Consider the following 27,131-nt stretch of genomic DNA (forward strand, 5'->3'; position numbering starts at 1 on the left):
AAGAAAATAAACGTGTCTTACCACAGAGTTCAACACAATGAGAATCAGAGCAACAGCGGTGACATTCTGGAACCCAGAAAGATCCTTGCTCCCCAGAACTCCATAATATTGGCTGGGGATCACACCCACCTGGTAAATGATCAGCTGCTCTGGGGAAAGGGAAAGAAATAAAGTCAGTGGTATGTCAGTATTTTTAAAAGCCAAGTAATGGAACACGGGCCAAGGGAAAGGCTCAGTAATATTAACTTACCTAAGAGGGCAACCACAAGCAAGGTAAGGAACATCAGCACATTCTGAGAAGAGAATCTAGGAAATAAAATTGCTTGGATCTTTAGAAAGCGCCAAAGGAACTGCTTGTCCAGCTGGGGCCTAAAAGAGCACAAGGAAACCAGGGTTATAAAGTCAGCAAGCAAGAAATCAGCGCTCCACAAAATGCACAGATCTGCCCAGTAACTCAGCTACCTGCTGGCTGTGCTATCCACTGCCCTAACAACTTCCATATCTGCTGAAATCAATGGGTTTAGAGGGGTGTAAATCTGTTCAGAACTACATTATAAATGAAGTTCTGCCTTAATCATGATAGAGCAGTTATGGGAGCCAAGACTCCATTTAGTAACATAGATAAGATCATTACTGAGATAGTGTCTAGCAGCTTCAGTCTAAGACATCAATATAATCATCAATACACCTATTACTGTCATGACAAACCTTCCCCATATTTGCTACATGTCGTTCCTTCAAAGAACTAAGATGATTCCAACAATATATATATTGCTGTGTTACAGAAAAGGAGGAAGATGAACAAGAGCAAGGGTTAGTATATGGTCCCATAGCGCAAGTCAGAAGGTAGATTCAGAGAAGCAGTGACCATTTTCACAATTGAGCTTATACCCAACCCTTCTATGCAGGAGACTAGGGGGCAGGGATTGACTGAAGTCTCAAATCCATCGGATAATCTGCTAACCATATGGGCCACAACTGCTTCATAGCTCACCATGTGGGAAGGTAGCCATCTAAAGATTTCAACAGAGAAAAGGAAAGAAGGTAGCAGTGAGTTTAATCAGGTAAATGATTATGCTTCCTGCCTTTCCATTGAGCTACTGAATGCCATGCAGTAGGTTCCCAAGAAGTTGCCACAATGAACATGTCATGGTATAATGGAAAAGCAGACCTCTTGTACCACAGTCACTGAACAACCATTCTCTCACAGCAATTATTTAGCCACTGTGGTGCAAACAAAAGAGTGTGCTAAAATGTAGCTGCCAAATAAGCCACCTTGAACCATAAACATTTCAATAAATAAATGAACGAATCAATAAATAAATGTTGCCTTAAAAACAACACAAGTTAAACCCATTTTTATCCAAACTGCAAATATTCTCCAAAGGTTCCCTATTTTCTAATTTCTTTTCCGCCATCTGAGTAATAAGGAGGTACAAAATTTGTTGTTGGTGTTTGCTTTAGAAACCTTGTCCACCTTGATTATGTTCAGGGTGTCAGGAAACATGGCTGTCATATGGCATGGTTCAGGAGGGTGCTTTTATGAAGGAAACAGTACAGTAGTCTATTGAACTGTTAAATGTATACGATAATTGGCTACTGCTTCCTTGTTTTCCTTCTGAAATTCTTTTTCAGAACTGTCTATGGTATATCATGTGATAATGTAACTGTTTTTGGTCTGCATTGTCTTCTAACTTCGTCATCCTAGTCCTAGTATATTGTTCACCGAATAGCTTATCCTATTTGATTGCATTGCTTTTATATTTCACAACCTGTCTTCAGTTTCAGCAAGAAAGGAAGGCACCATCATGAACAGTCTTTAGGATGCCCAATGATGTCCATCATCTGAAAGGTTACATTCAGAGGTGCTCCTGAAATCACTAAGCAGGTCAGGGGTAGAAATCAAGGTGGATAAAATTCAATGTTTTTTTTAGAAGAAGAATTTAAATTGGGTTTTCTAATAAAATGTTATTTGAGGGGAAATCTATCTAAAGACAGTTTAAATAGTTTTGTTTAAGACATATTATAGTCCAAATGTTGTTCACCATGAAATAAGAATTAGGTTTTAATTATGTAGCAAAAAACTGTATATTCATGAAATGTTTAATATTTTTGGAAATAAATTCTATTAATCCATTCACAACATCATGCTCTTCCAGAGGTTTCCGTAAGATTATTTGGGGAGCTTTGTCTATTCTAGAGAATATCACAAATACTTGGTTTTACAGTTCTCAAAACTGTGAGAACTCTTCATCTTCATCACAGTGAAACAGAGTTGAGAAAAAGATCTAATCTCTTTGTTCCTTTGCAAATCTATGTACACAGAATCAACCCCTTACCTTTTAAGAGCTAAATTTCAAGATTGAATAGAAGATTGTTTGGAGTGGAACGCATCTGCACAAGGAGCTAAGTTGGAGGAGGGAGAGCAATAAAAATGAAAGTGAAACCTTTTGAGCAGAATACTCCGAAAGTCTTGGGATCCTTGTGTGTATAGCCTGAGGTTTATCATATTATTCTCTCCCTAGAGAACAAAATCTATAATGGCAGCAGGCCATAAAAGAGACCCAGTTTGGGAATATTTTAATGAAGTTCCTCTACCCCGCATAAGGCAGGCAGACATGCAAAATGCAAACACTGCAAATAAATGCAAGGCCTAGTGGCCTGAATAAATCAGATCTCAGAAGTTAAGAAGGACCAGTCCTGGTTAGCATCTGGATGGGAGATCACCAGGAAAGTCCAGAGTCCTGATGTAGAAGTAGGAAATGGCAAACCACCTGTTTCTCACTTGCCTTGAAACCCCTAAGGGCATAAGTCAGTTGCAACTTGGTGACACTTTCCAACATAGAACATCCAGTGTTCAAAGCACTCCATACCAAATAGGAGACTGTTGTAATGTGGATGATTATGGTCTCAAATGGAAAGCAGGACAGGGAACAAGAGGCAGAGAAAAGGAGAGAGAGAGCTGCTTGTCCAGGGCTATCAAGGCAGTATGTGGCACAGGCAAGGCATGAACCAGGGGTCTCACAGATCACAACTCATTTATTTTAGCACGTGTCTCTCATTCTTCCTTAGCAGTCAAAAATACAATACAATACAAAATCTTAGATAAGAAATCTTAGACATCGCTTATATTATAGAATTTGTAAACACTTCAGCATTGATCTTGCAGGGCATCTTTTTGCTCAACCAAAGGGTTTCAGTGGGCAAAACGGGTGTAAACTCTTCATTACAGGAGTAAAAAGAGAGCGATGACCCTGCGGACCGCCCCCCCCCCCCCCGCTCTCCGCCCCCAGCGTTTCTTGCACCTCCATGCAAAACACTTTCCTCCACCCAGCAACCTCATGATGTCCACCCATTCCTTCCTCCTCTCAAACCACAGCGGGTCAGTGGTCACCCCCAATTCCACTTACCGGGCTCTGCTCAGCCCGGCTGTTCCGGGAGCCATGCAGGAGGTCGAGGAAGCCCCGCGCGCCGGAGTCCGGCCAGGCCGAGACGGACTTGCAGACCGCCCCGCCCACACTCAGTTAATACATATTCATTAACACTTTTGATTATTCATAAGGCTCGTGGAAACCCCGGCAGCGACGATAGAGCCTGCTAAACAGCAGAGGCAAGAGCGGTCACTGGTGAAAGCATAGAGTTGGGAATGTGCGGCTAGAGCTGCTCGGAGGAGCAGAAGGAAGAGCTTGGTTTGAGGGAGGGTGGGGTGCGTGTTTCCTTAACGTGGGAAATGAACAGACAGCAATAAATCAAATTGCTCATGGTATCCCCACTGTCTTTGTAAGAAATCTTGTAGCTTGATTACTTCTGGGTAGTGGGGTTACGTGCGTATTTGTTGGTTTTCAATCGGTATTTGTAAACTGCCTTGAATCACGAGGAATGGTTGAATGTAAAATTCCTGCTTGTCAAATGTTGCCTTCTGAAAAGCGATTGAAGTTCTACCTTACAGTCCCCTTCTGCACATGCAGAATAATGCACTTTCAATTCATTTTGCAGCTGGATTTTACTGTGTGGAATAGCAAAATCCACTTTTCGCTTTCAAACAATTGTGAAAGTGGATTGAAAAGTGCATTATTGCGCATTTACGGAAGGGGCCAATCTGCCTGTTAGAAAGAATTTCTTGAAGTAAGAATAGATAGCAATATTGAGTTTAAAAAACAACCTCTAATATAAACAAAATTAAACTTATTGACTAAATTCCTTTTAAGTTTTCCAGTCTCTAGCATGTTCTTTTGTGGACTTACCAATAACCCAACCAGCATTACTTTTAAAATTTCTTTTAAAACTCTTAACAGCTGATCCATATACCAGTGATAGAGCAAGTTCCTCCAGTCAGCAACAAAACTGTTCTCAGGAAAAGCATGTGACAATTTCAAAGCATGGCACTTCTTGTGTATTCTTATTCTGATGTTTGTGTATCTGTATTGTGCACCATTCCTTATGCATGAGAGATTCTACAAGATGTTAAAAAAACAACCCAATATGACTCGTAACAAGTAGAACTCAGCATTTGGTTATCAGTTTTTTTCTGGACATGTAAGATTTGGCAAACTCAGAAGACACAAAGGCTTAGAAATCAGTCCCTTTAATGCGGGCTACAATTTCAGTTGATTTGATGTCCTGTATCTCATAGAGTTGCCACCTTAAAATGGCTGCAATAGAGGATGCACTCTATAACATTATACCCTGCTGAAGTTCCTCCCCAAGCTTCCCCTCCCTGGACTCGACTTCAGAATTGCCAGGAATTTCTCAAGCCAAAGTTAGCAATTCCCTGTTTTAATTCATAGGATCTGCCAGGGGTACATGAATGAATGTAAAGATTCAAAATAAAACAAGTGACCTTAGAAGATCTCCTTTATTGTGTTGAAATAATCACACTGACACAAAAAAAGTAGAGAAGCTCGCCAAGGATAACTTTTTTTGGTATATTGGCAGGTAGAAATTCAGCAGGTACAGACACAGTGATTAGAAAAGTTTATCTGTTGAATTTTGTTGATGTATTTTAAAAACGGACTCCTGAACATTTTTTTTAAAGTACATATGATAAGAAAAAAATGGCAGGTGCCTTCAAAGGCAGTGTAGAAATCTAACACGTGCAACTGTTCCCCAGCCTTAAGTATGTGTGTATCTGTCTTTTTTCTGCCTTTGGACTGAGTCCTTTTGACTATGACTGGAATTCTTTCATCTTTTTTCCAAAGGGAATGAAGGATTTTTTAAAGGGCATATAGTCTCATAATAATTTTATTTATTTCTATCCCACCTTTCTCCTTAAGCAGGTTTTATTGTTCTCCTCAATTTCATCCTCACAACAACCCTGTAAGGTAAGTTAGGCAGAGATTGTGTGACTGGCCCAAAGTTATACAGAAAGCTTCCATGGCAGAGTAGGGAGTTAAACCTGGGTTTCCCAGATCCTAGTCCAACATTTTAATCACTATGTCGTTGTGAAGGAAATGCTTCCTTGTTAGTACAAAATTTCCTGGCTATGTTGTGGAACCTGTGGTTTTGCACTTCACATTCCTGCCTGCTGATGATGGCTCCACAGGAGCTGAGAGTTAGAATAAGATGGTAGGCACTCCTTTGGTAGAGAGGATAGAGATCTGAGCTGAGATCTGGACAGCAGCTCGTAGACCGACAACATATATATGTCTTTATGTATCTTATTTAATGCATTTTGTAAACTGAGCCAGCCATTTTGGTGATCATGAATAATATCAGGCTACAATTGAACCAGATGTGCAGCATCTTACCATCCAGATGTGGAAGGCATATGAAGCTTTCCCACATCTGTACTGTTGTAGCTCTTTCTGACCCCTTCAAAGATTATTCACGGGGTTGCAGGATCTGTGCAGAGGAACAGCCAGGAGAGTTGGTAGCAAGGAGGAACAACAGAATGAAATTGCCCCATCCCCTCAGCAGAGCTGTGTTTGTTCACCCAATAGGGTCCTGTGATCCTGGGATTGATTCCTCCAGGGTCAGAAAGGGCAATGAAAAAAAGGTTGGAAAAACTAATTCCAGATATATGATGAGGATAAAGCATTTTACAAATTAGAAGTGAAACTTCCTAATATTACTTCACATATTTACAAACGAAACGCTTGCGTTCTGAACACGTTCTGAGACCAAACCTTCAGAAGTCTTGACTCAAATTAAACTATAAAACCAATTTAATAAAGTCAAAGATACGATCTTAAAAGTTTTCAAGAAGGCATTTTGTCATGTACCATCTTAAAGTTTAAAAAACGGTATGCTGTGTTGAAAACTTTTAACTTGATTCTGTGCGCTTGTTACTGTGAGATCAAAAAAATCCAGGTGTGGATTTTAGAGGCTGCATGTGAAAGATTTTCTTTCTGATCACTTCTAAACAGAATGGACAATTTATGATTGATAACACAGCTCCAGACACCATACCCAGAAACCCATGATGAGATAAGGTATATTTCAAAGGAGACAAATATTGCCTATGAAAAAAGCATTTCTTATTTGCTCCTTCTTTTACTCAGTAAGTAACTTGTGGTATACTGCCTTGGGAGTATATCACACAGTAAGTTGCTACTTACAACATTCTGAGTTTACTTTGAGTTCCACTGTCTATTTTTCCAGAAGCCCTTAACTGCTGGAAGTACAAGTTAAACCAAATTTCCACGGAACAGTGTTATAATTTTGTCAGGTTTAATCGTGTATATGGGGACCCAGAGTAGCAACTTCTTTGGCCTCATTCTCTGTGTTTTCCATTAAAGGGTTATATTCCCAAGTACTTTGTGCAGTTACGGGCACCCAGTGAGGTGCTCAATGGATAATAAGTCCTCACAACAAGCAGAAAGTAACAGCTGATTGATTCTTGCATTTTTCACAGCTGACTCACTACAGCAATTACACAGCTCTAACCCCCACTTCTTTTTACATAGGTATGTCAACATGATAAAGTCGCACAACAGCAGTCTTGTTGCATCTGATTGTACTTAAACCTTTATGTACTTCCTGTACATGATATCTTTTTTTTCCTCCTGAAAGTGCAAGATTGGGAGTCTTCTAAAATAAATACGTTTTAGAAACTTGTATATCTCCCAGAATATTTTTTTGCCCCAATAGTTTACAGAAAGTCAGGCCTAAATCTCATTCAAATTAAGTAGAACTGACATTTTTCTGGACTGGAACCTTTGTGTAATATGCTTTAAAAAACAGGTACTTGAGATGACAGAATAAAATAGATTTAGTTTCTCCTTTATTAAAAAGAACAGGTAAAGGTGGACAAATACAGTACTGTAAATTTGGTATCATTTGAGTATAAAAAGTGGAACAATGCAGCCAAAAAGAAGAAAGGTGTGAGACTGTTTGGAGATTTCTATCTGTTTAATGACATATATGCCTTTCACCAACAAAGAAATAAATCAAAAAGTGGAGCAGATCACAGATGATGAAACTCAGCACAGACTTTGCCACTTCCTCATGTGGCATTAATAATAAATAAAAAAGAAGTCAGTACGTGGCTTAATGGGTCCAATAATATTTTTAAATTTTGCAATTACAGGGTGTTTGTAATGGCTAAAAATCTGGTAATGTAATAAACATTTCTGTTCCCATTTTTCAAAAAGATAATTGGGTATTTAATCTGAGATGCCTCTTCCCTGTTTTTGGAACTGGAAATAAATTTTACTGTGTACTTTCAGTTAAATTACTCCCATTTGTCAACCCATTGTAACTAGGGAATTAAAGGGAGATATACTTTAGAAATTTCAGATTTTGCTGTTGTACCATTGAACGAGGAATATTTCCCTGGTGCCCATGAAAATTAATGTTATTCTGATTATATAGGTTGAGATGCAAAAAATTGTAGATCAGGAATTTTCTATTTGTAATTCTTGTGCAAAATCCATTATCAAACATTCAGTCATTGACTCTTAAAATATACCATTTAGAATGTGGAACCATGTGCCGGAGGTGTTTTAATCAAAGTCCAACAAACATCTATAAATGTTTGTTGTTTTATCATATTGGTCAGCAACAAGTTTTGACAGTTGGCCATTGAAAAGTCAGTCCTAGTCTGCTTGGATGTGGTGGGCAAAAATAACTCCCACCCTAATTTGACTACACTCTTCATAGTTGCCTTCTACCTTTAGTTGGGCAATAAGCGTGAGCTGGTTTCCTAAGAGGCTGGATTTGGCCGGCAGCCAACCCCTGCTTTAACATCTAGACTATCTATTGACCGAACTGCCCTATGAAACTTGCTCAAGAGCAACATTTTAGAGAACACAATACTATCTGTGAAAGGCCCCGGTCTAGTTTTCCCAGAATCCAAGTCTAATCTTGTATTCATCAACATTTGGCAGATGAAAAATTGCATGCTTGTTTTCTGTTAAGTGGGAAAGTAGTTTATTGTTAGAGGTTATCAAGGAAACAGCATGAGCAACACACCACAGAGCAAGATCTCATTACAGAAGGTTCAATATCTTAAAGTTAGGAACATGTTCCATAATGGCTTCCTTGTCATGCCTTGCGGGGCAGGTGGTAGCATTTGATTGGTGTAAACTGGGAAAATTTAAAGGGGGCCTATGGAGGAAACAAGACTTTGCACACTATTAGCACTGAAACTCTCAGGCAGCTAGCATCAGGAGTCTCTGCTGAACAGCAAACTTAGCATGATGATTAATTTAATTGCCAAACGATTTGCAATGGAGTTGATTCAGGAGTCTCAAGAGAAACATCCATGCTAATAAAGCATTCTGTGAAGTCTTATCATTGCTTTTTTAAATAACCGCTCATTTCTAGATCACAAAACAGTGGCTAAGAGGCCCTTGGCAGTAATCAGGAAGATCAATGGACATCGAACATCAGGCTCTGAATTTCTTTTCCTTCTTGTCTTGGCTGACTAGCACTTCCCTCGCTTTATGATCCCCCCCCCCCCATCAAAACTTGTGTGTGGAGCTAAATTCTTACATACAAAGTAGTTTCATCAAAATGCTCTTCTGAACTTGCTTCTTTTAATTTTTGAATTGGCCTTATACATTGTTTCTCTGTTCCTCATCATTTTAAAACCAACTAATTTGAATGCCCCCTATGACTTCAGGCTATTTTCCCTGTTATGGTGAAGTGCTACCGGTACAGTACGTATTGCTCCTCTGGATCTACATTACAACACACAAAGGATTTCTATCTGTATATGTGATCTGGGAGTGTCTTAGTATCCATAGGCTTTTTTCATAAATATACTTTATTTCCTGCCAATAAAATCTCCCTGTTTGCTTTCATTTGGGTGTTTCCCACACCACAGGACGGGCTTCTGTGTTTTCCCACTGTTACAGTTGCCAGTCGGTACAGTACAGTGGTACTGGGGGCTCCTCAGGGCTGCTTTTCCTGCCCCAGTCACTTGTGGTGGTCAATCCTGCCCCCCTCCTCCCCTGCATTACCAGAGGGTTTTTTAAAGTTTTTAAATAAATAATCTATCAACATACTGTTACAGTGGCGTATATTATAACAACCTGTCTGTCTGTCATGCTCACTGAATTCCTAGTTTTCTTTCTTTTTCTTTTTTTTATGCAAGTCCTCAGCCACTTCTGCTGTGGAAATATATCTCTACAATGGGAAAGCATATCTTTACAATGAACACGGCCAGCAAGACTAGAGGGTTACCTTTTAAAAAAAAAAGCTCAGAAGTCAGAGCATTTGATAATTTTATATTGCTATAAAGCAGTAGTACTCAGTGGCTTAGGAGCCACATGTAGGTCTTCTAAGTACTGTTTCTCAATGTGGCACCTGCCCCATGTTTCAAGGAAGTGGGCAAAATCCATGTCTAGTGGGGTTTATAGATGGCAGTTTGTTCCAAAGCAACACATAAGCTGCAGACCTCTCTGAGGTGCAGCCCTGGTGCCAGGGATGGAAGTAAATACAACTGTTTTGGTTGAAAGTAATTGCAAATGCAGCTTTCTAGGAGTTAGTACCACTGCTATAATGATATGCCAATTGTTGGTTTAAAAAAATCCTTCAGAGGTTGGAATGTGAGGGACTGGGGCAGATAAAATGGTGTAGATGTGGGCAGGTGTGGGAAGGTTTGGATTCTCCCAACAGCATGGGTACCACAATGATAGCTTTGCCAACCTTCAGGTAGGACCTAGTGATTTCCCAGAATTACAGTGGCTCTCCGGACTACATGGATCAGTTCCACTGGAGAAAATGGCTGCTTTGGAGGGTGGAGTCTATGACATTATATCCTGCTGAGGTGCCCCCCTCCAAACCCCAGTCTCTCCAGGCTATACCCCCAAACCTCCAGAAATCCCCAACCTGCAGTTAGCAATCATATACCCTGGTTTTGCTGAGATCTTTTTCAAAATGGTACAGCAAAGACAATTTGGGAAGGATTACAGGAGAGACGGGATCGTGGAAGTGCACTGAAATACCAGGATGCTGTGAGATAGTTGCAGGAGGGGTTGCTTTCCAACAACCTCCAGGCCAAGAAAGACAATCCATATGTAAGTGACCTTGGTATCTCTTGTCTCTGCTCAAGAATTTATCTCTGATACTTTTAATTGCAATTATTCACATTTTTCAGAGGTTATGCTGTAAGGAACTGCTATGTGAACAATTGCTTTTACATAAACAGGAGTGATGTTTGAATCAGAGAAATCCCTGGTTCAGATCTGACATTTGCCACAACCCACTCTATCTCTTAGCCTCAGTCAGCAATCCACAACATGGGGATAATTATACTAACCTGTGTTGCAGAGTTGTTGTAAGGATTAATGAATGAAGAGTTGCTCTTTCAACATTCTAGAAAACTGGAGAAGTGCAAAGTATTAGAATAATTTATTTTTCTATGAAACATGGACTCAAGACAACCAATATATGATATTTGGGCAAATGCATAAGAATCAAATAGATTCCCAGCTGCAAACCCAATATGAACTCAATTTAGGACCAATTTAGGACCAATTGTATACCACTTTCATTCAACATCTCACCCTCTAAACACCGAATGATTTGTATGCAAAAATTTAGAGAGACTTTTAACTGTTGCATATAGTCTTGGTGGCTTACGGATATGTATTTACATATCTACTGTATGTTAACAAATGCACTTTGGACACAAATGATTCTGGAATATTCCCATGCATTGGAATCTGGTGACAATTTTGGCCCTTTGCAAATATCCTTTGAAGGTTGTGGGAACATCTGAGCCCCCTGCTTAGTCATTAACTTCCGCAATTGTACAGAGTACCATTTGAGCTTCCAAGTCTGCCCCAATTTATTTTGAATTCCCCATCCCTTTAGGAGATCAGGCCCCTTTGATATTCACAACACGGTTGTGAAAAAACTGGACTTCACTTTGGGTGAAGCATCAGCTCCTTGGAAGCTGAGGGATTTGACACACTCAGGACATGCTGAGATGCAATTGTCCATTCCAAACACTTCCCCACCGGCCCTTTTGTCCTCTCCAGGCCAGATTCAACACCTGCTGTGAACTTCATTTAGTGTCTAAGTTCCAAAAATTTCCATGGCCCCTCCTGACACATCCAAATCCAAGAACAAAGGCGAAGAGCATTTTCTGGGCCTCTCTATCAGCTGCCTCCCCTCCCCCAAGAGCTCGTGTCCTAGACCTCTGGAGCCAAGCACAGTACTGAAACATTTACATATTTTACAACACACCAAGCTCCCTCCCTTTCTCACACTTCTGTATCAGCAAAGGGACTGTCCGAGTCAGGACTGTCCCTCACACAGCCAAGGCTGGAGAATTAAATCTTTGTAGTGTGCAGTTCTGTTTACACCCCAGGGAGCTTTTTGGGCTACAGTCAGACTAGAGAGGCACTTGTATTTTTATTTGTGTATCATCTTGAAAATATTTGTAAAGCTTTACAAATCATATTAACTATGTCTCACAAGGGAGCCACATATTCTGATTAGTGCTAAGAGATTAGCGTTAAATGATTCCTGGCTTTAATTGTGTGATCTAGGCTTTTGTGTGTGTGTATATGGGTGGGTGTGTGGGTGAGTGTGGGGTTCTGCATTATTCATTGTACATGTCTATGATGCATTGTTTTCAAAAGTCTATATAATCCATTTTCAGTGAGAAAAGCAGATAATAAACAAAGTAATTAAATAAATAAATAAATTTTGGAAGGGCGAGTGGCTAGCGCTACTTTCATGAAAAATCGAGATGGGTAGCCATGTTAGTAGAAGCAAAATAAAACAGGAGCCTTAGAAACTAAACAAATGCATTCCAACCTCAGATTTTTTGATTCAGAGCTCACTTCACCAGATGCTTCTGGAGTACATGTCCATTACGTCCAGTCCTGTACATTTGAAGAAGTGAGTGCTGAGTGTTAAAAGCTTATGCTAGAAAAAACATGGTTAGTTTTAAGCTGCCACTGAAGTCTTGCTTTATTGCATTGCTTATGTTTCAGTACATTTTTGGTACAATCTCACACCTTTTGCACTGAGTACAAACCATCCTAATTAGTGTGAAACAGTTCCTTGATCAGTGCCTTAAAATATGTTGCAGACAGGATTTCTACCATCCCTTGCACCAATATATTTTTATCCTTTTCCCTTTTAACTTTATGCTAAACAAAGAGTTCTTTGAAACTTAAAACCTAGTTTATTGTCTTGTGATTTTGATTGTGCAATACGCTGCAGAAATCAAATGGGTTTAGACTTTAGTAACTCTATAGGTTTGCACTGTTACTTGTCCCTAACAATTGGACCACTATTTCTGTCTGGATTTATCACATTTGTATCCCAAGTTTCCTTCAAGATTTAGGTGGTGTAAGTATGGGCTATGTATTGGCGAAGGCTTTTACGGCTGGATTCAACTGGTTCTGGTGGATTTTCCGGGTTGTGTGGTCGTGGTCTGGTAAATCTTGTTCCTAACGTTTCGCCTGCATCTGTGGCTGGCATCTTCAGAGGCGTATCACAGAGGGAAGTCTGTCTGTCTGGACACAGTGTGTAACAGACTTCCCTCTGTGATACACCTCAGAAGATGCCAGCCACAGATGCAGGCGAAACATTAGGAACAAGATCCACCAGACCACGGCCACACAGCCCAGAAAACCCACCAGAACCAATGGGCTATGTAGTTTATCGTCACAATTGTTCCATGAGGTAGGGTAGGCTGTCAAATAATATCTGAACTCTTCAGTGAACTTCACAGCTGAGCAGGTATTAGGATGCACAATTGCCAGATCCACTACACATGCGGTAATGTAATGCTGTGGTAATGGTGGATTCTGCACAGGGCAAATATAACAGGTGTAGGACCTTATGTAAACCATTTTTTTTGCCAGGGGGACTTTGCACAAATCCCGTCCCTAAAATAAGTCTGCCTCGTTTTATTTCCCTCAACTCGGGATTTTTGAAAATTGCTGAACCTTTTTCAAAATCCTGGGTTAGAGATGTTCCCGCACGACTAACCAGGCAGGAGTCGCTTTATTGCCCTCCATTCCACTCCACCACCCACAGTCAGGGAAAATCCACCTGCCAAAGCAATACATTCATCATTGCCCTGCCGTTGTAGAGAGGGACCTCCTTAATTTTTTGCATGTTGCACCTGTGCAGCTACGCAGGTGCAGCTGATTATATTGTGGAACAATTGGCATGGCTCCAAGGGTTCATTTCTGTATGCCTGTGCAGCTACTCATGTGTTGCAGAACATTTTTTTAAAAGAAGCGTCTCCTTGTGAAGGTGCAAAAGCAATTTGGATGTTTCCATGGGCTCCAATAGCTGCCTGTATGTTAGCCATATGAAGGGGAAAAAGGAAAACTGGTTCCTTTATAACAGGGGTCTGCAACCTGCAGCATGGCCAATTGGTCATACTGGCAGGGCCTGATGGGATTTGTAGTCCATGAACATCTGGAGAGCCGCAGGTTGCAGACCCCTGCTTTATAACAACTGCAACCCATTAAACATTAGCTGTGCAGAGTCAACCCATATTTCCGATGTCTCAGGGAGTTGATCTCAAATCCCCAGATAAATGATATGATCCCAGTAGCAAAGAATAATATCCTCTGCAATAGTCAGAGCAATAATTCACCACACATGAAGTGAATATGAGTTTCTACTGCATTTTCCCATTGACTAACATTTCTTGTTGGCCAGTTGTTGGTCAGAAGGGCGCTAGAAGGGCTGAAAAATATGCAAAGGTTAGGAGTTAAATAACCATTTTGAAATTTTCTGTGTAAGTTACTAACAAGTGGAGATAGAGGGTACAGAGAAGTAAGGGAAACTGTGCTCTGGTTACCGTGTCTTTGAAACATGAAGGTTTCACTGCCAATTCACACCTTACAAAGTTCCCATTTCCCATGTGGATTTTTTACTACTTTATTATGGTAGAAGTTTTACCAAAGGCCAAGTGTAGTATAGTGGATACACTGTTTGTCAGAATCTGGGATATCCAGGTTTGAATCCCCACTCTAACTGTGGCCAGTCACATACATTCAGTCTAACCCACTTCACAGGGTTGTTATAAGGATAAAGAAGTGAACAATGTTGGGGAGAAAGGCGTGACATAAATTAAGTAAATAAATAAGCAGTCTACTGGGACCAGGCATTTAAAATTTCTTTGGTTCACTAAAATAAATTATCTGAATTCTTTGGTTCACTAAAATAAATTATCTGAATGCTAGACTCTCTCTGAGGCATTTGGGACCACCACTTTTGGTGGCGAGATACGTGCTAGAACAATGTTCCCAGGTTTCTGTTGCATCTTGGGACAGAGTTGCCAATAACACAGGAAAGGCAAAAGGCGAGTAGGAGTGCTCGCCCTCTTCCAGGGCTGAGAGCCTGCTGAGGGATGTAAGCTTTTATGGGGAAGTGGGAGGGCAAAACAACATGAGGAATTCAGAAGGAAAGCACTTTGATCTTGACTTTGAACCACTGACAATTACCAGCAATAGCTTTTGCTTCCCACATACCCTAGGATTCCACTTCCCATCTAAGGAGGAAAAGCAGAGGCAAGGAGCTGATCTTTCTGCTTTGCGATGCCCTTTGGCTTTAGTTAGTTGATTTAATTTATATTCCACTTTGCTTCCAAAACAGGGGCCCAAAGCAAGCTGTATTAGTAAAGCACATTTTTCATGAATTGGCATACTCTCCAACATTTAACTGAAGAGGCAGTCTTTTGTAATTGTATGTAAACACTGTGTAAGTTTTGTAAGTAAACCTTATTTGGATTAGCTTCTGCCTCACTTGCCTGTCATGACAATTTGTCTTATTGTCACACCAAGGCCTGTCGCTCTACAGTAATCTCTCCCCCCTCCCCCATTGTTATACGTTGCTGAAGGCTCTTCTGCTTGCACTAGGCTTATTTAATCTGCACTAGCTTTGTCTTGCACTGCCTTCTGAGCAGGTATTTCATTTTTGCTCTGCCTTTCTTCCTAAGGTGAATCCAAAGCAGTGTACACTGTTCCCCTATCCTATCTTTTATTCTCACAACAGCCCTGTGAGGTGGCTTAAGCAGAGAGTGTGTGACTGGCCCAAGGTTACCCAGCAAGCTTCTATGGAAGATGGGGATTCAATCACAGGTCTCTCGGATCTAGTCCACAAGACTACAATGACCACAGGATTGTGCTGGTAAACTGTTATAATTTCCCTTTCAAAAAACCGAAACCAAACTAAGAATGTTTAATTTAAATAATGGATTTGGCTGTAGGAATTATAGAACACATGAAATTGAAAACACACTCTGCAACATTTGCTACCTGGAATCATAATGATTTTTGAAAAGGCACTGCTGAATTTCACAAAAGGGCAATGCGGGATCAAAACAGGAAAAGGTAATTTGCAAAGGACCAGTATCAAACAACAGTACTGGCCATAGCCAGTGAGGACCACTGGAATGCCTGCACTGGCACACCTCTATCACCTTTGCTAAGGCTTCGTTTCATTAAGTCACCTGGCTGTTCTCAATCTCTGGTCTGCAATCTGGTGGAACTGTCTGCCTAATTAGACTCAGGTCTTGTGGGACCTAGCTCAGTTCCACAGGGCCTGTAAGATGAAGATGTTCTGCCAGGCCTAAGCTTCTTCCTCCTGTTAATAAATGAGCTGTTCTTTGCCGGGTGGGAATAGCTTAGCGTTTTTGTTCATCCTGATAAATCTGTGAATGGCCATGTGTGTCTTTATAATTTACTCCTAAACTCACAAGTGTATGTAAAATCTGAAAAAGGGGAGGGGAGAGGTTAAAAATATGTCCCTGTGCTACTGTCAAACAGGCCATTTTTTTTTTAAAAAGCTCCATTGGGCTTTTGTAAGATCCCTGAATATGCTGACATATGTACTGTCAGATTTTAAAAAGAACCACTGCCAATGAATGAGAAATGCTGGACGAAGGCCTGGAAGTGCTTACGAAATGTTTGTCCCAAAACCACTGCAAAAGATAGGCTGCAAACCTACGACTATTTAACTGAGTGAAAGCCTTCTTGGGCAGTGTAGGGTTTACTTCCAAGTAGAATTGTTCCCATAAAGGTCACTATAGTTAGTTTAGTATGTAATCTGTCTGATAATAATGTTTATTTTTTTTTAAATACAAGCTATGACATTACTGGGCGCACATTTAAAGACACTAGTGATTTACATCAGAACAAGCCCTTGGGACAGAAATCTACAAGGAAGTGCAGAAAGAGTAGAAACAGAATTTTATAATAAAATATATGCACAATTGGTTCAGGATGATGGAATCCACAATACTAAAATATGATCCACCCTCTCCTTGCAATGTCTAGAATCAAACACTCCAGGGGTAGGTACCCTCTTTTTTTTAGCCCAAGTGTCAACCTCCTATCTACCTGTAAACAAGTTGATGTGCTGGCAAATAAATTATGGGTAGGGGTTGTCATTGGCCAGACAGATTGGAAGCAAAAGAAGCTCCAGAGACTCACCCCAGTCCTTTGGGCAAAGAACCTGGTTTGCACACTAAGCCAAATGATCTAGCATGCTATTTTCAGCACATGGGCTGGGAGTTGGCTACGCTTGCTTCAGGTGATGCCATTATTAATGCATCTTCTGGAAACAGACTGAAAAATCTTAACTCCAAGGATGATTCACCTATGTTGCTTGCATGTAATTTTCTTTAATTATCTACAAAATTGGTATGTTGCTTTGCAATATGAATTTTCAAACTGCTTTAGAGCTTCAAGCACATACACATTTTAATAAGTTGGAATTAGATTTTAAATTAATAAAACAAACCAAATAGAACAAGGCACAACAAACAGCAGATTTAAAAGCCGCAATCAAAGAGAATCCTTCCACTCAGAAGTATCAGATGCCATGGTTGGCTGAGTCTAGAACCTGTGGCCAGTGAGCCATTCAAGCTGCCTGCTTGCAGGAAACGGTCTAGAATAGATTGTTTGGTTCCCTATTACCCTCCTCACATTGTTTACTAGAAAAACTACATCCCTCCCAGAATTTTTTGAACAGTTCTGCACATTATAGTTATTCAGTCTGAAAGTTACCAAATCACAAATGACAATGACTTGCAGCATAATCCCATGCCAGTGTACTGTAGTGGTTAGTGGGTCTAACTAGGATCTGGGAGACTCAGATTTAACTCCCTGTTCCGCCCCAAAAGCTTGCTTGGTGCAGGAACGTATTTGCCTAGGGACATGAGTACCCCTAGGTTCCCCCTGCCCCCTATTTGTATTTTTAGTGTTTTTTCAGTTTTTGGCCTGCAGGGGGCGCAGTTTTTAGGCTAGCAGCACCAAAATTGCAGGGATTTTTCAGGAGACCCTCCTGATGATACCACCCAAGTTAGGTGAGGTTTGGTTCAAGGGGGCCAAAGTTATGGACTCCCCAAAGGGGTACCCCCTTCCCCTATTGTTTCCAATGGGAGCTAATAGGAGACGGGGGCTACACGTTTGAGGGTCCATAACTTTGGACCCCCTAAATCAAACTTCACCAAGCCTGGGTGGTGTCATCAGGAGAGTCTCCCAAAGATACCCTGAAAGTTTGGTGCTGCTAGCTTAACAATTGACAGCAGGCACCCTCCAAATTTCCCCAGATTCTCCTTTCAAATCCACCCCCTTCAGAATGGACTTAAAGGGAGAATGTGAGGTCCCCAGTTTAAACATTGAAAATGATGAAGTTTCAGGGTGGGGGAGAATTCACTCCAAAACAACATCACTTTCAATGTTGTTTTAACCGGGGACCTCACATTCTCCCTTTAAGGTGGATTTCAAAGAAGAATCTGGGCACCCTAGTTTAAACACCATTGAAAGTGATGCTGTTTGGGGGTGGATTCCACTGGAGGTGTTTAGTGAGAGATGATGCTGACATTTGTTTGGTAAATGTTTTGCTGGGGTGATTTGTGAGAGATTTACATGCTTAATACCCACTTGCACTGGCTTGGAGCTGTTTCTCAGGCTAATAACCTACCTCATAGGGTTGGTGTAGGCACAAAATTAGGAAAGAGAGTTGGTGGGGAGAGAGCCATGTATGTTTTGCTGGGTGTGGGAGGTGTTTTGTGAGCTGGTGCAAAAATAATTATTTGGTTGTGCTGGGGGAGGGTGGCCGCCCATGCTGGGGGAGGGTGGCCACCCATAGGGGGGCAGGGGGCGCCAAACTCAGGTTTTGTCTCCAGGCTCCAGTTTGCCTAGATACAGCTCTGGCTGGGTGACTTTGCTTCAGTCACACACACTCAGCCTAACCTACTTCACAGGTAGTTGTGTGGATAAAAAAGAGGAAAAGAGAATAGATGAGACCCTTCTATGTCCGCTGAAGTTAATTACACGGACAGGTCTGTAACTCCTTAGGGTAACACTGTAGTTGCTTATGGGATACTTCAGACTTGTACCCATTTAAATCCATTTAGACCAATGCATTTAGAAGTGTTCACCTCTGTTTAGGACTGCATTATTAATTTGTGGTACTTTTATGCATAACTTTTTATACAATTGTATTGATATATAATTCATAAGCTATTTATTTATGGAGGAGGCATTTAGGAAAACGTTGATATTAGGATTTATAAAATGAGTATTGGTGGAAAACAATACTATTATCAACAATATTTGTCATCTTATTTTCAAACAGTTCTCTGCAATGTATGGGCTAAATGTTTACTGTTTAAAATAAAGTATGGGGTTTTTAGGCCTTTAAATATTAGCCCATGAACACACAAAGGAGTTTTGGAAGTTGATAAACCACCACTTTCTTTTTTTTAGTGCGTCTTACAGTCTAGTTTTAAATGCAGTTGAGTTCTTCTTCCTTCTCCATTTCCCAAGGGATAATTGATTCCTCAACTCAAGCTGTCTTTATTGTCAGAAAAGATTTTCTGAAATGCAGTCACTGTTTTTCTTTTTTCTGTTATACTCCATAAGCCGTTCTTTGTTGGTGCCTAATAAATACAGCTTCTCTTTTTTAAGGATATGAACTGCCTAGAAATCTGCCTTCTCTTGCTCTAAGCACAAATAGACAGAATAAACTCATTTTATCTTTCACCACAAATCACTCACTTCAGCTTTTGAGCAGTTTCATCCAGAGTGTGAGCCCCCTGATAGTATCTTCTTGGGTAACAATGTGGTAGAACCTCACACAATTTCTCAGCTCTTCAAATGGGAAGCTTCTTTGCCTTTCTTGAATCCTGAGTCATTAAGACACTCCACTGACACACTGTCGTTCATGGTGATGGTATTCCAAAAATGAATGTGCTGAATGAACTATTTAGTCAGTCCTCCCCCACTTTGGTATATCTTTTTATAAATATATTAAAAACAGGAGAGAAGAAACTGAACTTTTTGGTACTCCATTGCACATTCAGTTATGCAAGGTGCCAAGCATTCTGAAGAGATCCAATAATTTATTTATTTTATTCATTTTTATTTACTTGATATATATGCCACCTTTCTTCCAAAGGGAATCCAAAGCAACCTACATCATTCTTTCCTTCAAATCTCCTTTGGGATTTGACTCAGTTCCACAGGGATGGAAATGTTCCACCATGCCTACGATTGAGGCAGTGACGGTTACATCTTTGCTGGCCTCCCGACCCCTACCTCTAACCTTACGTTTATTTATCTTGGTTTCTGTTATTTATTGTTTATTTTACTAATAAGTCTGGCTTTTGGGGTTGATTTTTTCCTTTGTTCTTCTATTTGATTGGTGGAGAGAGAAACTGGAACTGAAATTGGGCACTGATTGGGCACTGTTAATTGTTGTGATTTTAAATTGTGTATGAATTATTTAATGTATATACACTGTTAAGTAGTGAGCCACCCTGAGCTTGAGCTGGGTTGGGAAAGGGCAGGATTAAAATCCAATAAATAATAATACAGTACAGTAAACCTTTATTAGGCATAAAAAATAATAATACTATAATAATACTTAATCCTCACAGCAACCCTATGAGTAGGTTAGGCTGAGAGTATGTGACCATCCCATAGTTACCCAGCAAGCATTAATGACAGACAAGGGAACTGAATCTGGGTCTCTCAGATCCTAGTTCAGCATTCTAACCATTACTTCATATTGGCTTTAGCATTGGATGGGGGGATATTTAAGGACAAAGTTAGATGTGATATTGAAATTCTATTATGGCATTCCCGGTGTGTTATTTGTTATTTATTTGGCTTTTGCAGCTGTAGGGCCACCTGAATATGGAGGTGGGGACTGTGGCAGTGCAGAAGGGAAGTTAGCATTTTCCATCTTCCTAATTGAAATGCCTCTCTCCTCCCAGCTACTTTTAGCCCCAATGAAGGGAGGGGGGATCAGGCACAGGGACCTCTTTTTATTTCTTCCTAAACAGGTTGAGGGAGGCGTTTTTGATCATGAAAATGGCATGGAGGAAAGCATGAAGACCCTCCTTCTCTATTAGTGTGGCCCTGATGCATAGTTCCCTCCAGCTGATGCCTTTTTAAATGCCAATTATATGTCTGGAGGTCTACAAATATAAACCAGCTCTCAGCAGCCAGCCTTCTAGAGATGTGCTGAGAACAGAGACGGGCAGTCTACAGTTTATCTAGGTGCAAACTTCTATCTTACTTGGCCATATTCCAGCATGTAATCTACTAGTTTCCAAACAAGCTTTTGACCTGTGTGCTGCACTGAACAATTGCGCTGAAGTAAATCAATGACTCTGATTTAATTACCCTATCAGCGTAAAAGTATCCTATTTAAGGTGAAAGCACTAATTCAATTTACAGTTTGAGTCTGTGCATATTTATTCAGTAGTAAGTAGTAAGTCTTATGCTGTTCAGTGGGCCTCACTCACATGCAACTGTGCATAGCGCTGTAATTTTCTTCATGTCAGATTAATGACAGTAGCTTTTTCTCAGTGTACTGAGGTGAGCAAATTACTATTGGTATTCTGTGTGTGCTGTCAAGTCACAGAAGACTCATGGTGACCTTTTAGACTAGAGCTTTCAAGGCAAGAGAAGCCAGAGCTGCCTCCAAATGGGCTGAGAGAGCTCTGAGAGAACTGTGACTGGCCCAAGGTCACCCAGCAGGCTTCATGTGGAGAGGAATCAAACTCAGTTCATCATATTAGAATCCACCACTCGTAATCACTACTCCACAATAGCTCTCACCACTATTGGAATTACTTATGCATGTAAAGTTGTGTTCATGTGAAAACAAACTTTTTACACAACAATGTTGTTTTGAAACCTTCCTGTATATGAGTCTTAAAGTTCTGATATGAACTTGGGGGGGGGGGGGGGATGCAATAGAAGGAAGCAACAATTTGCTAATTTATGAAGAAGTCCCACACCCCTCACTTTGTCAGATGTCACATTCCACAGATGGACAACCACAAATGGTCTATCTTTGCTTACAATCTCAAAATGTTTTGTAATGGAATGTCAAGGTCCCAAACCAAATCTCTTGCCTCACCACACCCTTCCAGATAAAAGGAGATTCTCCCACCTATTTCTATGTGCCTCAGTTCAATCCTAAACAGAGTGACACCCTTCTAAGCCTGTTGATTTAAGTGGGTTTAAGAAGGTGACTCTGTTTAGGATTGTACTTTGAACATACTCAATATTTCCAGGCTAACCTGTTCCCACTTTCTCTCCTTGCAGTTGTACTTTGGGGTCAGCTTCTATAAATATGGGCATATAATTATTTATCTAGAAGTTCTTATTGAGAAATTGATATTAGCTCAGGCTTCACCTCATACATCTGATGAAGTGCCACAAGAATCTGGTTTGTTTGTAGTTTCAAAATGGTATAGACTAATTCCTGTTGTTTCCAGTTTGCAAAAGGGTTTTAATGCTGGCTAGTGCATCACTGTTTGAACAATCAATTCTGCACACGTGCATAAAAAATTGGAAAATGTGATATCAAAACATGGCAAAAAAGAAAAAAGTAACAAAAGCAAGTGTCTAGTCCTTATGACTCCACAGATTTGCTTGAAACTGTGGATGATAGTTGATAAAAAGCATTGATGCCGGAGCTGCTCTTAGTAAAATTTCCTGTGGTCAAGAAGTGAACTCCAGTGTCCTGTTCAGGTGCCTGAACTACTACAAACAGAAGAAAGAGGTCAAATATGATGAAACTGTCCCAAGAATATTTTTTATTACAAATATCCACACAGAGATATGCTTTCTTAATAGCCTTCATTGACTGGCCTACCCAAATCCTTTGGGTCTGTAATTAGAATGCTTGGCTTCAATGGATTTTAAAATGCTATGCTCTTAAATTTCAAAGGGTTTTATTTTGTTCATTTTAGAGTTTCACACTTACTAGTTGCTCTTCAATGGTTTACCTATCTGGAATTTAAGCAGACTTGATCAAGCTTACCCAGTAAGGGATCATGGCTGAGTAAAGTTTTGAACCCAGACCCAAGTCCAATGTTTTACGCACTGTACCACATTATCATTAACCACGTGGAGATTGTGCACTCCTACGGCTTGGTAAGATTGCTCAGTGAAGCCTCCCTTTTGGCCACACCTTTTGAACAAAGGTCCAGCAAAAGGAAGTAAAAAAATAAAAAGTTGACATTTCATCATGACTTGCTGAAGAAACTGTCTTCTTGCAGCAATTTCTCTAGTGCTTAGTCTCTTGAATTTTAAGTGTCAGTTATTTACTTAGGTATTTATAACAACAGCCCTGAGAAGTAGTCTAGGCTGAGAGAGAGAGAGGTAACTGAGTGAGTGGCTAGCTCAAAGTTGTATGGAAGAGGGACATTCTGTTTCTCCCATCTTTTGGTACAATCAGTGTTCATAGATTATGTTTTATATTTGATTGCTGGTATTTTTGCTAGATTTAAAATCTCTTTTTTGCATTTTCAAATTTATTGTTTATTATGGAAGTGTACTGGATTTCTATTCTTGATTTATTTATTGACTTTAGTTCAGAGGGTCTAGAAATATTTTCAATAGGCAAAACGTGCTTATATTTTAACTGAAAGTAGATCAAAAAGGTCTCTATACTGACATTTGTTTAGCTTTGTAGTTTAGAAAATTGGTGTAATCACAGACAAAGATGACTTTGGTGGAACCTTTGCTTACACTTCATGCTCAACACAAAACTTAAGTTATAATTTGCCACTTTTGTGTCCCGATAAGAAAGTTCTAATATTCCAGGTCCCACCCTATTGTACCAACCAGTTTATCACCAGCTCAAGCAGCAACATAAAGTGCCAAGGAAAATAAACATATGGCTGGATGTGTTGGTGTGTTGGCTTAAGTACATAAGGAGATTCCAGTCTTTTGTTTCCCTTTTCTAGGTAGCTGTAGAACAACAGGAGCAGATGAAGGGCACAGCCACCATTACTGAGTCCCAATTAATCGTCCCCTTCAGGCACCATTTCTTTTCTAGCAAAGGCCTTTTCTGTCGTTGCATCATGGCTTTCGCCCCCACGCCCTCCTTACCGAATTTCCTGACCAGCCTCTGGAAAGTGGGATAGTAGGGAAGGTGCTTGTCTCTTTAAGAAGTCCTGACCTGGGACAATAGTCAGGATCACTGTAGCTTTGGAAGTGACCCCTGCCTGCATTTGCACTTCTATCATCCTGAATACAAGCTCACTTGGGGATGGACTATTTCCTGGTGAGGGGTGTGGGAGGAGCCAGACCCTTCCACACACACAAGTCAAGTCACTCAATTTGGCTCACTCCAGATCTGAAACCAGTTCCAGTCTGAATGTGGCACACAGCTGAGAAGGGGCGCTCGCTTGCGCTTCCCGTCTCAAGGATTTAAATGTCCAGCAAACTTCCTTGCAAACAGCCCCAGGCCTGGCTAGGGTGAGCTCCAGCACAATTAAGGTGAGTTTGAGGGAACTTCCTAAATCTACCGGTCGGTTTCTTAAGACTGTGAAGTCTTAGGACTCCAAAAGCTGAGCTTGACTTCGGAAAAACACTGTTCAGTGCAAACCTAAACCCAAGAAACGCTGGAGCAGGAACGAGGGAGAGTAGTTTACAGCGCAGCCCTGTGTACTCACTCCAGTATAAACTCAATGGGCGTAGGGTTAGAGTAACTCTGCACAGGATTGTCCTGGAATTGGTCGCTGCACGCGGCGCGTTTACAGGGAAGCACCGACGGGCAGTTCTAGTTACTCCAGATCTCTACCTGGAATTCTCCTTTTCTTTTGGTTCTTTGGTTCAAGTATGCCCATGAGGCTCGGAAGTCTTTGTGTCAAGAATTTCTCCTAACCATGGAGTTTCTAGTTGCTCTGCTATAGACTGGAAACTCCTACACACGCTCCGGAGTCGAGCGGGGTAGTCTTGTATTGTCTTCTTCTGAGCAATTTTAATTGGGCCAGGTTTAGATCTAGCAAACGCTCTTCTACTTTAAAACTTTGGCACGTTTCCACCTATGCATGACCTCTACCGAAACTACGGACCAATCCTGTATATTTTTAAAGTTAAGAGGCTCCAAACTCCCTCAAGCTCATTCCCAAATTGACTTCAGTTACTCCCACTCCCATCGTTTTTGGATGGTTTCTAGTTTTCCTTGTTGCGGCTAGATTTGGTGTCGCCGCTAGAGGGAGCACAACTCCATATCTGTAGAGGCGGCTGTCGTTCAAGACCGCGTACAGGGGCTGGCCTTGCCTTTGGATCTTCCAAGAGATTGGCATAGTCTTTGTTTTTTGATGCCGGTGAAGAACTTGCTAGATCCAGGCTCAATTTTTGTTTGTATTCTTTACGGATTTCAGTTTTAGGTTTCTGTATTTGCTTCTGAACGTCTCTTGCCTTAAAAAAACACCTATGACTTGTAGTCAAAGCAATCTACTTTGTTTATGAAGAGACTAGGAAATCTTTGTAATTCAAGGTGTTATCTCCACTTTAATATTAAATTTGTGCATTTGTGCATTTAATTTGAATGCCCTCTTCTCCAAAATGGAACCATTTCTAGTGTTGCTGTTTAAATGATTAGGAAAATAATAAGCTGGCCCACTCAAATTCCTGAAGTACTGCTAAAATGAAAAGAACTCTTATTGTACTTTATGACATGAATTGTTGTCCAGTCAATTAGTTGCAGTCTTATGCACATTTGCAAGTAAGTCAATTTGAACCGTGGTATTTGAATAAACCCAGATATAAATAAATATGTGTGAAAAGGTGACCAGGTGTTCTTTAGAAAATTAATGAGTCCTCTAAAAATAACAGTCCTGTTGTGAAATTACACTACACCTTAATTACTAACAAAATGTATTTCTAAGAAAATGTTCAAGAGTCATCTGAGGAAGCAAGCTCTCAAAATCTGATGCTGGCATAGATTGTGTTGGACTCTTGTTTAATTTTTCTATCCCAGATTAATTATGGCTACCCTTCTTGCCTACTGTGGTATTCTACCACAAATGTCAGCTTGCTTCATCAGATATATGGACTGAGAAAGGTGCTGGTTTGTATCTGTGCACTTGAGTGGAGGTACTACAGGCATCAAAATAAATTAATGTATTAATATTATACTTTACTTGGTTTTTTTCATGCATCTGATGAGTAAATCACTCTTCAACTTGCTAGACAGCTTTTGTCTCTTTGCTGAGATAGATTACTAGGGTTACTCTCATCAACACCCAATGCACTTCAGCTGTTGGGAGTTGGGACCTTGAAATATAACAGAATAAGAGCAGGAGGCAGCATAATCCAGCTTCTTGTATTGGCTTGCCTGGCCATAGGGTTCCATTTCAGTAGGGAGGAGGATGCAGCAGAGATCTTAACTGGCAGCTGAAGCAAGATTTACAACAAAGGTCTGTTTTGGATATTCAAGAGGCAACTGTTTTTTTTAAAAGATGTAAACTATCTCCAAGTATACCTGCAGAGAAACAAATATAATTTCAATTTCTGTTTGAAAGAAATGTCTAGTAGATACTAACAGATAACAAAAATTGAAAAAAAAAGAAAAAAATTACTGGTCTTACCTAATGTTAGAGCAGCTATGATTTTTGAATTGATGTTATCCACAAAATAACATGTTATTCAGAACTTGGGCCTGAATTATGAATAGGTTCTAGGCTTCCCTGTGCTTTGGCCTAATTCTTAGGGTTTATCTCCACACGACAATATTTTTTTCCCTTGGGAAATAACCTCTACTAAAGGATTGTTATAATACTTACCATCTAGAGGACATTTGAGAACTGCTGCTGCTGTCTGAATATGGACTGTAATCCTCTCCAAGCTCTGTTCCAAATATAAACAAACAAAAAAAGGTTTTTATATCTTCCAAGAGCCCAGTTCTGTTACCATTATTTTCAACAGAACAAAATAGCAATTTTTTTTGTTCATCTGGATTTTCTTTCTTGGTCAGCCTTAAGAGTACCCTGTTAAAGACACTTGGAAATAGATGGTGAATTATAGCAGTATGTGGAAGGAAGGTGTGTGTGTGTGTGTTACAGATTGTACATAGTCTGTCATTGAAATAAAATATTTATTTGTATAAAATGCCAATGAAGGATGAAGAAGATTTATTGGTATATATTGGGGTTGTCTCTTAAAAGGGGTAAGTTTTATTTTTCTAAATTACTCAGCAATTTTCACAAATTCGGAGATGAAGCACTGAGGCCTACTTTTGTTAACTAGGTTAGTAACTACTGCACGAAAGGCCTGAGCAGAGATAACCATCTTCAAGAACTTTTTTTAAAATGTAAGGATATTATTATTATTATTACAACAACATATAGACACAATTAGTAAATTTAATATCTGTATATTGCCGTTTTGGGGTCAGGAAGGATTTTTCCTTCAGGCTAAATGAGAGGGGTTTTTTTTGCCATC

The 27,131-nt window shown here is 40.2% G+C and overlaps 1 protein-coding gene across 2 annotated transcripts in view; it reads right to left on the reverse strand.

Moving 5' to 3' along the window:
* Positions 1-3,549, reverse strand: part of ABCD4 (ATP binding cassette subfamily D member 4) — a 30,293-nt gene extending 26,744 nt beyond the window's left edge. The window contains exons 1-3 of one of the 2 annotated variants that reach the window (XM_048484897.1): positions 3,411-3,549; positions 251-369; positions 22-149 (exon numbers count right to left, since the gene is read on the reverse strand). In XM_048484897.1, coding sequence (XP_048340854.1) covers positions 22-149; positions 251-369; positions 3,411-3,445 — 282 coding nt within the window. In that variant the 5' untranslated portion in view covers positions 3,446-3,549. The remainder of the gene's footprint in view (positions 1-21; positions 150-250; positions 370-3,410) is intronic. The other variant, XM_048484898.1, reaches the window with a different exon arrangement.
* Between the last annotated feature and the right edge of the window lie 23,582 nt (positions 3,550-27,131).

The sequence above is a fragment of the Sphaerodactylus townsendi genome, linkage group LG02, assembly GCF_021028975.2.
Source record: "Sphaerodactylus townsendi isolate TG3544 linkage group LG02, MPM_Stown_v2.3, whole genome shotgun sequence".
Taxonomy (NCBI): domain Eukaryota; kingdom Metazoa; phylum Chordata; class Lepidosauria; order Squamata; family Sphaerodactylidae; genus Sphaerodactylus; species Sphaerodactylus townsendi.